This window comes from Petromyzon marinus, chromosome 60 (genome assembly GCF_048934315.1).
Source record: "Petromyzon marinus isolate PM22_M1 ecotype Great Lakes invasive population chromosome 60, UKy_Petmar_22M1.pri1.0, whole genome shotgun sequence".
NCBI lineage: Eukaryota > Metazoa > Chordata > Hyperoartia > Petromyzontiformes > Petromyzontidae > Petromyzon > Petromyzon marinus.
The window spans coordinates 6,789,732-6,802,943 of NC_133726.1; the positions used below are offsets into that span (position 1 = coordinate 6,789,732).

Here is a 13,212-nt window from a genome sequence, read left to right on the forward strand (position 1 = left end):
GACACGAAGTGCTCGATTACATCGGCTGAGTCGACCCTAGGCCCAGGACCAGTTCGGATGATTTGGTCACTGATGTTGGGCCATGAGCGGGAATGGAACTCTGGTGGCCGGGTTTGTAGCGCAGGGCGCTAAACCACTACACTACCGCTACCCATCGCATGCACACACCACCACTACCACCGCCCACCAAGACAAAGATCCCCAGTATAGCCTTAATCAGACTGATGGGGCATGTGCTGTTAGTGAGTAGCACCCTATGATCCAGTCGGGTTTGTAGCACAGCGCACTAACCGCTATACTACCGCTTCCCACCCATCACCCATCGCACACATAAACACACACAGACACACCACCTATCGCACACACAAACACACCACCCATCGCACACACACAAACACACACAAACACACCGCCCATCACCCATCGTACACACAAACACAGACAAACACACCACCCATCACCCATCGTACAAATAAACACACAAACACACCACCCATCGTACACACAAACACACAGACACACCACCCATCGTACACACACACACACACACCACCCATCGCACACACACACCCACATACACACCACAATATTGTCAGATTTTCATTATCTCTTCATTAGCACGTTCACACCTCTTCGAGGCGTGTGCAGAGATCTCAGCGGGCTAACGACGCCCGCTATATTTGGGAAGTGGATATTTTGGGGTAATTATTTTTTTGTAAAAGCCAGCGCCCCACGCGATCACGCGGACCCTTGCCACCCCGTGCCCCCATCATCCCAGGGCGGGTTTGCGTCGCTTGCTTGGGGGAGCGGCGGCGGAGCGGTTAGCGCAGTGCCATACGAGCCCGGCGAACCGAGTTCCATTCCCGCTCACGGCCAACGCGAGCGATGATTGCCTGAGCCTCCTCTAGGATAACTCGGTCTTAAATGAGTATCTGGTGCTGTGTGTAAACATCGCCACTGGGGAGAGACAAAGGCGGCCGGGCGTGGTGGTGGCCACCCACCCATTTCGTGTGTCGTTCGGGCCTTCATAGATGCTCGCTAACAGCACTTGCCCCCACAGTCTGAAGGCTACACGGGGGAACTCTGTCTTTGCATGTGACACGGGTAGTGTTTTGTGACGTGTCCACATGACGCTGTACTCGACGTGACTTGTATCGAGATCGGCTCCAGTGCTTTTGCTGCTGGCAACAATAAAATTGGTTTCAAACTCAACTCTGTCAGCCTCTTGTATCTCACTCGCTGTCTCGCTCGCTCGCTCTCCCGCTCTTGGCGAACCGAGTTCGATCCCCCCGCTCACGGCCACCACCCCGTGTGTGAAACATCAAAACCAGTCCTTCCCCTAGCTCGACTCAGCCTTTACAAACGAGTACCTGGCGCGGTGTGCGAACGCCGCCACGAGGGAGACAAAGGCGGCCGGGCGTGCTGCTGGCCACCCACCCGTCCCTCGTGTGTTCTGCTGGCCTTGATAGGTGCTACTCGCAAACAGCACTTGCCCCCCAAACAGTTCCGCTGAAGGCTACACGGGGGTGGGGGCATCTTTGTCGTCGTCGCACGCTGCTACGCCGTTGAGACGTGCTTTAACTCCAAATCGGGTGGAGCGGTGGCGCGGCGGTTAGCGCACTTCGCCACTGAAAACCGACCACCCGAGTTGGAATTTTTTTCTTCCCCCCTCCTGGCTACGCTTGACGGAAACCACGCGCGATAATCTAGCTCCCCCCCCCCCCCCCCGAGCCCCCCCCCACCCCCCCCCCCTGCGCTGGCAAAGCGTGGTGAAGTATGGTCAAACGGCTCCCGTGACCGACGCGGGCTTAGGCGGGGAGCGGGCCTTCGTTCAGCCTCGGATTGACAAACGGCTGCACGTCAAATATTTAGAGAGACAAAGGGCCCTCCCGTGTGGCCTCAACAGACTGTTGGCACAAGAGCTGTTAGCGAGCAGCACCTATGAAGGCCGGCACGGCACATGGGGGGGGGGGGGGTGACCAGCACCACGCCCGGCCGCCTTTGTCTCCCTAGTGGCGATATGTACACATCGCATCGATTAGCACGGTTGGCTCCGTGCCGTGCGAGAGAAGGTCACAACACACATACTTATTTGAGGCTGAGTCGACCTAGGCGAGGCGCGGCACCGTGTCAGCCACTCGTCACGCAGCAGCACAGCACGCACGACGTTCACATGCTCGGCAGCATCTTCAGCAACAGAATGGTTGGACACGACAACCCACGCACACACACACGGCCACGTAGACTCGCACGGAAGTCGATGAGATGCAAATGCAATTTGCATCGCATTGACTCTTTTTGTTTACCGAATAACCCGTGGCGCGGACCAAACAATAGCCGAGCAACTTAGCCTTGGGATTCTAGCGGTCAGTTTGTTGGCGGTGGAGCGACTTTTGCCTTGTGAGTGCATTCTCATTCTCATTCTCTCTCTCATTCTCTCTCTCTCGCTCGCTCGCTCGCTCCCCCATTGTGCCTTTCAATTACCGCTCTCCTCGTTCCTTATTTTGTTTGTTTGTTGTTGCCTCCGAAGTAAATATTGAAATTAATGTGCCACGGCGCGATCCCTTCCAGGAAGCATTCAAATGGATGTCGCTTTCTCCGGAAGGACAATTATTGAATAGTCCCCTTTCACGTGCGGCTACTCGTTCCCAGCCATTAGAAAATGACTCTCCCCCCCTCCCGTCCGCACCATACTACCCCCGTGACAGATATGAATTCGCACACGTGGCGAGGGCGTTGTATTTGTTAGGGCTATGAATGCAATGTAAGTACATGGGGGAGGGGGGGGGGGTGCACCACACCTTATCACAGCAGCGGAGTCGGCCATTCTTTTTAAATTACTTTCCATCCCATTCAATTGCCGCGCTCTGATTCTCCAATCTCCGAGACCTCTCCATCCTCATCTTTATCTCCCCCCCCCCTCCCCACCTCGTCCTCCCCCGTCCTCGGGTCATCTCCGCCCCGCACCTCTCAACCCCAACCCTCCCGCACCCCAGCGTCGCCCGCTCTCGCTATCAGCTGTTTTTCTATAATCTCCCAGGCTTGATCCCCATCTCCCGCGGTTCACGGCGGCGCAAAGCGAAGAGACGTGGGGGAGGAGGAGGGGTAGATGTATGCGGAGCACAAACACAGCGGCAGCGGCAGCAGCGAGCCTTTAACACGGCGCCCTGAATGACCGAGACACTGCAAGCGACGACCCAGAATGAGGAGGAGGAGGAGGAGACTACGCGAGCGAGGAGGGAGAGATGACCGCGCGCTCTCAATTCTCCCATTCCCTTAAAAAAAGGGCAAGCAGCCGAGAGACGAAATAAATAAATATATGAATAAATAACCATCCGCAATCTCGCAAACTACCGCAATCTCTGGATTCGAACGATCATCCCTAGCAACCCAGGGCTTAATCGACACAGCAGCAGCAGCGGCATCAAGCGGGGACTGGACTGGGGCGTGGAGTAACTTGAATTGGCCCGCCGAGTTAGAGTGGGGTGGGGGGTTGTTCTCTAGTGAAGCGAGCAAGGACGGTCTCCCTGCAGTGCGCAATGGCCCTCGTTCGCTGACGTTAAGCGGAGGCAGAATGAAGGCGTTCGCGAGCCTCAACCGGGGGTTTAACTCGGATATTTTTGGCAGGTCGGAGAGGCGAAACGTCAGATGGTGTTGGCACGTGTGGACGAAATGCAATTGGCACGCAATCATAAGGGCTGTGGAGATGAGAGGCCCGTGGAAGCTCACGCAGAGACCCGTAGACTCACATTGAGATTCACACACAGATGCATAGATTGACACTCAGACCCATAGACTCACACAGAGACCCATAGACTCACACAGAGACCCATAGACTCACATTAAGATTCACACACAGATACATAGATTCACACTCAGACCCACAGACGAACGTAGAGACTCATAGACTCACATTGAGATTCACACACAGATATATAGATTCACACTCAGACCCACAGACTCACATTGAGATTCACACACAGATACATAGACTCACACAGAGACCCGTAGTCTCACATTGAGATTCACACACAGGTACATAGATTCACACTCAGACCCACAGACGAACCTAGAGACTCATAGACTCACACTTAGATCTAGAGATCAACACTGAGACCCATAGACTCACATAGAGACCCGTAGTCTCACATTGAGATTCACACACAGATACATAGATTCACACTCAGACCCACAGACGAACGTAGAGACTCATAGAGTCATTCTTAGATCTACAGATCAACACTGAGATCCATAGACTCACACAGAGACCCGTAGACTCACATTGAGATTCACACAGATACATAGATTCACATTCAGACCCACAGACGTACATAGATCCTTATAGACTCACACTTAGATCTAAAGATCAACACTGAGGCCCATAGACTCACACAGAGACCCATTGACTCACACAGAGACCCATAGACTGACACAGAGATCTATATATCAACATTGAGACCCGTAGACTCACACAGAGACCCATAGACTCACATTGAGATTCACACACAGATACATAGATTCACACTCAGACCCATAGACTCACACAGAGACCCATAGACTCACATTGAGATTCACACACAGATACATAGATTCATACTCAGACCCACAGACGAACGTAGAGACTCATAGTCTCACACTTAGATCTACAGATCAACACTGAGACCCATAGACTCACACAGAGACCCATAGACTCACATTGAGATTCACACACAGATACATAGGTTCACACTCAGACCCATAGACTCACACAGAGACCCATAGACTCACATTGAGATTCACACACAGATACATAGATTCATACTCAGACCCACAGACGAACGTAGAGACTCATAGGCTCACACTTAAATCTACAGATCAACACTGAGACCCATAGACTCGCACAGAGACCCATTGACTCACACAGAGACCCATTGACTCACACAGAGACCCATAGACTGACAGAGAGATCTTTTTATCAACACTGAGACCCGTAGACTCACACAGAGACCCGTAGACTCACACATAGATCCATACACTCGCACATAGACCCATCGACTCGCACATAGACAGCCCTGTAGACGAGAAGGGCTATAGAGGTGCAGGCCAGAATGAGGGGAGGGAGGCCGAGGGCAGTGGACGTGACCAGAGACGAGCAACAGAAGAGAAGCTCGTGGAGAGAAGACATCCGGGCAGACGACCCCGTGCGATAGTCGGGGGTGGAGGGGGAGGTGGAATTCCTGGTCTAGAAGAAACATGTCCGGTGGTGTGAATTCCACATTTCCCAACTAGTTTAGTTGATCGGCAGGTCACGTTTGGTGGTAGTAAAATGTTGGGAGTCTCCCACCGCTTACAAGCCGTCCGCCCCCGGCGTGAAAGATCAGGCCGCCAATGGCACCAGAGAGCTCTCTGGAGAACTCTGTAGAGAGCCATTGCAGGGCTGCGCCTTTACCTCGTCTATTAACCGAGCCAAGTGTGATTTTTTGTTGTATTTCTTTCTGTATGGAGACGCCTCCGCTATCGCGTGAAGCGCGCCTCCTCTCTGCCTCCGTGATTTCGCTGTGACCACGTGGCCCCCGAGTCTGGCTAAAATTACAAACTGAACTATTTTATTTTACTTGGTGAAGGCTCCAGTGAGTTGCAATGTAGCTCTTTTTCAGAAGCAGCGACCTGGCTATCACCAACGATCGCTCATCGAAGTGGCTTATCATCATCGTGTAGAAATATAAAGCAGTAGCCGAATACTCTAAACGTGTGATGTTGATTCTAAATGTGGAGGCAAAAACCGGAGGATCCGGAGAAAAATCCACAAGACCACGGAGAGAAAGACACACCGCAAACTCCAAATATACAGCAGCAGGTATCGTCAGGGTCGGGATCGAACCCGTGACCTCCTGCACACCAGGCGAGGTAGTTAACATCTCCTAGCCACCGTGGCGCGTCAGGTGAGTCTACGGCTCGCGGTGTGAACATCCAGCAGAGCGCACGCGCTGTGTGTGAACGCGTAACGCGAGGGAATCATGCGGTGTGTGTGTGGGGGGGGGGGGGGTAGTGGGAGTGCGGAAGGGGGGGAGGGGGGCAGAGTACTCGGTATGCAGCGCCTGGCCTCTCCATTGCACTTAGCGACCCCCCCTGAGATAGCCAGGGGTCGCCCGGGGCTCACACACGCAGGCGGAGGGCTCACACCACGCCCCGCCCGACCCGACCCGCTGCACCTCCGCCCCCTCGCCTTCACCCCAACTCCTTTGCACGGGGAATGAGTTCGCTCGCTCGTGAGCCTCACCGTGCACTGCCCTCGCTGTTATTTCACCGGTTGAAGGCCCCACTGAGCTACGGGGCTCTTTTTCAGAAGCGAACTGGCGATCACAAACGATGGCTCAGCGAAGTGGCTCATCATCATCATCGTCGTCGTCGGAAATGTAAAGCACGCAGACAAAAAACTGGAAACGCGCGATGTTGATTCTTAATGTGGTTGGAAAAAAAAACCCGGAAGACTCGGAGAAAAATCCACGCGACCACGGGGAGAGAGACACCACAAACTCCAAATATACAGCAGCAGCAGGCGTCACGGTCGGGACCGAACCCGAGACCTCCTGTATACCAGGCGAGGTAGTTAACATCTCCTAGCCACCGTGATGATGATCAGAGAGAGAGAGAGAGACACGCAAACTCCAAATACACAGCAGCAGCAGGCGTCAGGGTCGGGACCGAACCCACGACCTCCTGTATACCAGGCGAGGTAGTTAACATCTCCTAGCCACCGTGATCATGATGAGAGAGAGACACGCAAACTCCAAATATACAGCAGCAGGCGTCAGGGTCGGGATCGAACCCAAGACCTCCTGCATACCAGGCGAGGTAGTTAACATCTCCTTGCTACCGTGATGATGATGAGAGAGAGAGAGAGAGACGCAATCTCCAGATATACAGCTGGCGTCAGGGTCGGGATCGAACCCAAGACCTCCTGCATACCAGGCGAGGTATTCGCGAAGCACCCCCCCCCCCTTAAACCCCCCACCTGTCTGTCTGTCTGCTTCCGCTCAGCGCTTTGGGCTGCGCGTGCGCGCGTGCGTTTATTAATCACCGCAATTATCCACACCAAAGGGTCTGTGCGTTAGATCGCGAAAGCATAAATGTGTCGCTAACCAAGCCACCACCCGACGCAGCCGACCAGTAAGGTTTGTCACGCGGAGCTGACGGGATCCGGGGCCAAGTTCCCGTCAGCTCCACGGAGCTGCTCATTTGGCTCCTTGTCGCGCGCCCGCCGACCGCCTGCCGCTACCTTTCAGCTCCCTGGCTCTGACTGGAGTCACGCGTCCCCGCCAGCCAGCGAGGAAGAAGCTTAAGAAGAAGCTTTATAAGAATAAGAGGATTAAGAAGAAGAAGAAGACGCTTAAGAGGAATGAGGAAGGGCGCCGCTGGCGGTCTTCACTCGAGGCGCTTTGACACAGCTCCCAGAAAGCGGTGACTCGGCAGGATGGAACGATTTAGGTGGTGGGGGGTGGGGGGGGGGGTGGCAGTGCTACAAGGTATTGAGTAAAGAGTGACAGCGATAGAGAGGTACTTAGGTGGGGGGGGGGGAGGTGTCACGGAACGGCTGTGGGAAAGGGACGGGAAGGAGTGGAGGGGAGAGGAAGTGAATGGGAAATAGAGAAGAGGAGGAGGTTTAACAGTAATTCAAATGTGTAATGCGCATTCCATCCTACGATGCCAATGCGCAATGCATTGAAAGCAGGAAACAAAATCACTTTAAAGAGATGGGTTTTCAAGTGACAAGGCGTTCCATAGTTTGTGGTACCACGCTACCAAAAGCGCCAATCACCAAAAAAAGCGCATGCTCGACCGGGCAACGCTGAGCAGTTGGAGACGAGAATATTTTCGGGACGTTGATGGAATATCTAAATGTATTCGTTTCTGCAAGGAAGGTGGGGTTGAGGTACTGAAGATGTTTAAGGAGGACTGATTCGTGTACAAGGGGTAGGTTATTCCACGTGGTGGTGGTGGTGTATTGGGGAGCGGTGGTGTAGCGGTTAGCGCTACGCTGCGCTATGAACCTGGCCACCCGGGTTCGATTTCCGCTCACGGTCGACAACAGTGATGATTATCTGAACCGGTCCTGGGCCTCTCCTAGGTCTACTCAGCCTCAAATGAGTACCTGGTGCGGTGTGTAGTAAACATCGCTACTGGGGAGACAAAGGCGGTCGGGCGTGGTGCTGGCCATCCACTCCCCTCGTGTGCCGTTCCAGCCTTCACAGGTGCTCGCTAACAGTGCTTGCCCCTACAGTCTGTTAAGGCTATACGGGGGATCTTTGTCTTTGTCTTTGTATTGGTCCGCGTGCACCACAGGTTGGTGAACCGCGGGTTTAACCGCGGGACTTCGTCAACTCGAGCGAGGGTGTCCGCCTCGTGCCCCCGTTTACCTGTCCGTCTGTCTGTTGTCACCCCCTCTCTGTCTGGATATCTCTTTGTCGATTTATGTTGTTGTTCTTCTGCACCCGGAGTGCGCTTCGCGTGTTTGCAGAAAGCAGGTTGAATGTAATGGACGTAAGAGGGCGATTTTTTTTGTTTTAATTTCCCTTTCTCGGTCTTCTTTGTACGGCCGCTGATGTTGATGGAGAGCAATGGCCTGTGATTCTACATTGAGGTGCAGTGGTGGATCCGCCCTGTGATGATGCCTCCTTCATATTGATCTATGTCTGATTACATGGGTTTAATTGTGAGACTATGGGTCTCTGTGTGATTCTGTGGGTCTCTATGTGAATCTACAGATTACTGTGTGAGTCTACGGGCCTCGGTGTGAGTCTCTAGATCTCTGCAGTATTCTTTGGATGCATGATGTTGCTGTATAGAGCAACGGATGTGATTCTACACTGGAGTGGCTAAGCCCATATCATTGCCTTAGGAGTAACGGAGTGGATCCATCATCGCTCCGATGATGCCTCCTCTTCCGCATTTGTGACTCGGTTTAAAAAAAAAAAAGTTGAATCTTTATTCTGTCCTTTCGAGCAAACGTGAACACCCGGGCAGTGCCCCGTCTCCCGGTTGGTGAAGCCCTGAGCCATTTGGTGGTAATTCCACGTTACCTCCGCATCGATCAAGTCTCCCCGTAGGGCGACTGCTGTTGACTCGCCCACAATGCACTACTCATTTTAAACAGCCTGCTGAGATGATTGCGTTCAGGGAACCTCAACTGCCAACTCCACACTGACCCGAGTACTCTATGGATGGATGGGTGAGTGACTGACTGGTTGAGTGACTGACTGGGTGAGTGGCTGACTGAGTGAGTGACTGACTGGGTGAGTGACTGACTGAGTGAGTGACTGACTGGGTGAGTGACTGACTGAGTGAGTGACTGGCTGGGTGAGTGACTGACTGGGTGAGTGACTGGGTGAGTGACTGACTGGGTGAGTGACTGACTGGGTGAGTGACTGACTGAGTTAGTGACTGATTGGGTGAGTGACTGACTGGGTGAGTGACTGATTGACTGACTGAGTGACTGACTGGGTGAGTGACTGACTGAGTTAGTGACTGACTGGGTGAGTGACTGACTAGGTGAGTGACTGACTGAGTGAGAGACTGACTGGGTGAGTGAATGACTGAGTGAGTGAGTGACTGACTGAGTGACTGACTGGGTAAGTGACTGACTGAGTGACTGACTGGGTAAGTGACTGACTGACTGAGTGACTGACTGGGTGAGTGACTGACTGGGTGAGTGACTGACTGGGTGAGTGACTGACTGGGTGAGTGACTGACTGGGTGAGCGACTGGGTAGGTGGTTGAGATGAAAAGTGCCGACTGATCGGCTAGGCCCTCAGCGTAGGTGATAGGAATAAACGAGTGAAGGTAGCAGGAGCAATAACAAGCCTGGCCCATGGGAGTAGCAATAGAAGAGTAACAAGAAGGCGACTAACCGTTGGTGTACATATATGCACTGCACACATGAGCGAGTCGGTGGGTGAGTGGATGAGTGGGTGGGTGGATGAGTGGGTGGGTGAGTGGGTGGTTGAGTGGCAAGGTGGTTGAGTGAGTGGATAGGTGGGTAAGTGAGTGAGTGTACGAGTAAGTGGGTGGGTAGGTGAGTGAGTGGGCGAGTGTGTGGGCGATTTAAAGTGGGTAGGCGAGTGAGTGGGAGGGTAGGTGGGTAAAGTGATTGGGTAATGAGTGGATGGGTACATGAGTGCTTAAGTGGACGAGCGAGCGAGTGCGTGGACGAACGAGCGAGTGAGTGAATGAGTGCTTTAACGAGTGATCGAGCGAGTGAATGAGAGGACGAATGAGTTCGTGAGTGAGCGAGTAGGCCGACGAGCGAGCTAGTGAGTTGGTAGACGAACGAGTGAGTGGGTAGACGAGTGAGCGAGCGAGCGAGCGAGTGAACGAGTGGACGAGTGAGTGCGTGAGTGAGCGAGTAGGTCGACGAGCGAACAAGTGAGTGGGTGGACGAGTGAGCGAGCGAGCGAGTGAATGAGTGGACGAGTGAGTGCGTGAGCGAGCGAGTGGGTAGACTAGCGAGTGAGTGGGTAGGCGAGTGAGCGAGCGAGCGAGCGAGTGAATGAGTGGACGAGTGAGTGCGTGAGTGAGTGAGTGAGTGGGTAGACGAGTGAGCGAGCGAGTGAATGAGTGGACGAGTGAGTGCGTGAGTGAGCGAGTGGGTAGACGAGCGAGCGAGTGAGTGAGCGAGTGGACGATGGCGCGAGAGGGGGCCACGCTGCCACGCCTCACCCGTGCATTGGCGGCGAAAGGCGGCGTTCTCCTGCGCGTGGCCCTTGAGACGGCACTCAAAGCGGCGCTGCCAGAACTCGGCGAACCAGGGGTTGTGCTTGTTGGTGTCCAGCCGCAGCTTCAGGTAGTGCTGGTCGAACCACTTCACCTTGGCCGACTGCAGCTTGATGGTGATGCCTCCCACGGCCTCCACCTCGAATCCGTCGATCACCTCGTAGCGGTCGGCCCAGCCGTCGCTAGAAGAACGCCGGCGGGAGGGATGCAGAGGGGCAGAGGAGCGGGGAGGTGCGTGAGTGAGTAGGTGAGCGAGTGGCTGAGTTTAGAGGGAGAGTCTATCAATATGTACTGGGTGCGCTACGGAGTTGAGACACGCATCACAGTCAACGCACACAGAACCGCAGTGTACAGGGGGGCAGAGACGCAGAGTAAGATAACCTCTTGGTGTGGATAGAGGGGAGTGACCTTCCCAGCTGGAGACTTTAACATCCAATCAACCCAACGGGGCGGAGGGAGTGACCCCCCCCCCGCCCCCCCCCCCCCCGAGGACTGAGACTTCACTTCTACACGTGAATGGCAGGCAGTTGTGAGTGTGTCTCTGCTGCGATGTCTCTCGAAGAGACCTCCCGAGTGTCCTCCGCGGAGCGATGAGAGGGATTAATTGCGCTCGAATATTGCCTCGCTTGCCTCTGCGCCTCTGGCTCGAGTTACATTTACTTCTGGCTCGTATCGCATCTCGCAATCGCTGAGTAAGGAACCACGCCCGCGAGCTGGAAGGCAGCCAGGCGGTGTGAGCCGGAGCTGTCGACAATTCGCTCTGCGGCCCTCTGCAATTAGCGAGCGTTTATTGTGCGACAACGTGGGAGTGGAACCGGAGCGCCAGAAGTAAATCCACGCGTGCGAGGGCGCAACGCTCTACCCCCCCCCCCCCCCCCTGTACAGAAGGGACAGATGACATCAGTACGCACATTTGCTGTGCCGCTTTCTCCCGGCAAAGCCCAGGGTACGGCTCCTTCTCAACGGCCACGCGAAGGGAGGTTCATAACATTTGTTTAATCCACCAACCCTCGCTGCCTCCAATGTGCTAAATTGCTGGCCACGTGCAGCGTATGCATGTAGAGCTTTAACGCACCCGTACGTAGCCAACCGTGCTAATAGGAGGTGCGGGGGAAGGACAACAAACTAAACACAAACATCTATTTTAAAAAATATATAAGTTTGACAATCGAGATGATGATGATTTAAAAGTTAATCGCTCCGGTGTCTTCTTAATATCGGAAGGAAGAGCGTTCCAGACGGCCGCAGAAGCGCATTTTGAAAGCGCGCGATGGCGTGACCGCCTTTGTTCGATGGCCTAACAATTAAAGAAGGAATCAATTAATCAATCGATGAGCATGCAAATGAAATAACTAACGTATTAATTTCCCATTGACAGACCGTCTGTGTATCCATATGGACCTCGTTTCTTCCACACTGCACGAGAGCTGGTACGAGTGAACAACCGCGCGATGAATATATTTGATGGATGAACATTTACCAACTGTCTCTCTCTCCCTCTCTATCTATTGGCCTGCTCAAGGCGCGGTTCCGGCTGGAGCACGCCACGTACCACACACACGTGTCGGTGATGTGCAGCGCGTCTTCTTCGAACGCTGGGCAGCCGGACAAGCCCCTCTCTGCACCAGCGTGGACGGCACCCCACGTGTTCACCTTCTGAAGCGCTCGCTCGTCACCGTGGCGTGCGCGATGAACACCACCACCACCACCACGTGACTTTCCTTTCGTGTTGTGCGCGGTGCATTTCGCGCCACAGCACGTGGATGAATCGTGTTTGTTGTTATTTGTGTTGCTGGTGACTTTGTGTGTTTCATATCGGAATCGCCCCCAGTGCTGTTGCCGCTGGCGGCAATAAAAGTTGTTTAAAAATTCAAAAGTCACTCACTGTCTCGCGCTCCTCCTCCCTCTCTCTTACTTCCACCAAACCCACACTCACTCAGTGCGGGGAACTCGGCGATTCTGAACGTTGTCGCGGAGAGAACGAGCGAGTGAGTAAGAGAGCGAGAGAGTGAGAGAGTGAGAGACTTTTGACCTTTAAACAACTTTTATTGCCGCTAGCAGCAACAGCACTGGAGGCGATTCCGATATGAAACACACAAAGTCACCAGCAACACAAATAACAAACACGATACATCCACGCGCTGTGGCGCTGAATGCACCGCGCACAACACGAAAGAAAAGTCACGTGGTGGTGGTGGTGGTGGTCATCGTGCACGCCACGGTGACGAGCGAGCGCTTCAGCAGGTGAACACGTGGGGTGCCGTCCACGCTGGTACAGAGAGGGGCTTGTCCGGGTCACCAGCGTTCGAGGCAGACGCGCTGCACATCACCGACACGTGTGTGTGGTACGTGGCGTGCTCCAGCCGGAGCCGCGCCTTGAGCAGGCCCCTGAACACTGGAAGCAGCACAGAGCAGCCGTCAGTGTCACCTTGCAGCGTCTTTTTCCTCGTCCTATACACCGCC

General features: G+C 54.1%; 1 protein-coding gene across 1 annotated transcript in view; it reads right to left on the minus strand.

The window, feature by feature from the left end:
- LOC116955616 (metabotropic glutamate receptor 1-like) overlaps positions 1-13,212 on the minus strand; it is a 129,424-nt gene that overhangs the window by 68,776 nt on the left and 47,436 nt on the right. The window contains exon 3 of the mRNA XM_032976775.2: positions 10,696-10,931. Coding sequence (XP_032832666.2) covers positions 10,696-10,931 — 236 coding nt within the window. The remainder of the gene's footprint in view (positions 1-10,695; positions 10,932-13,212) is intronic.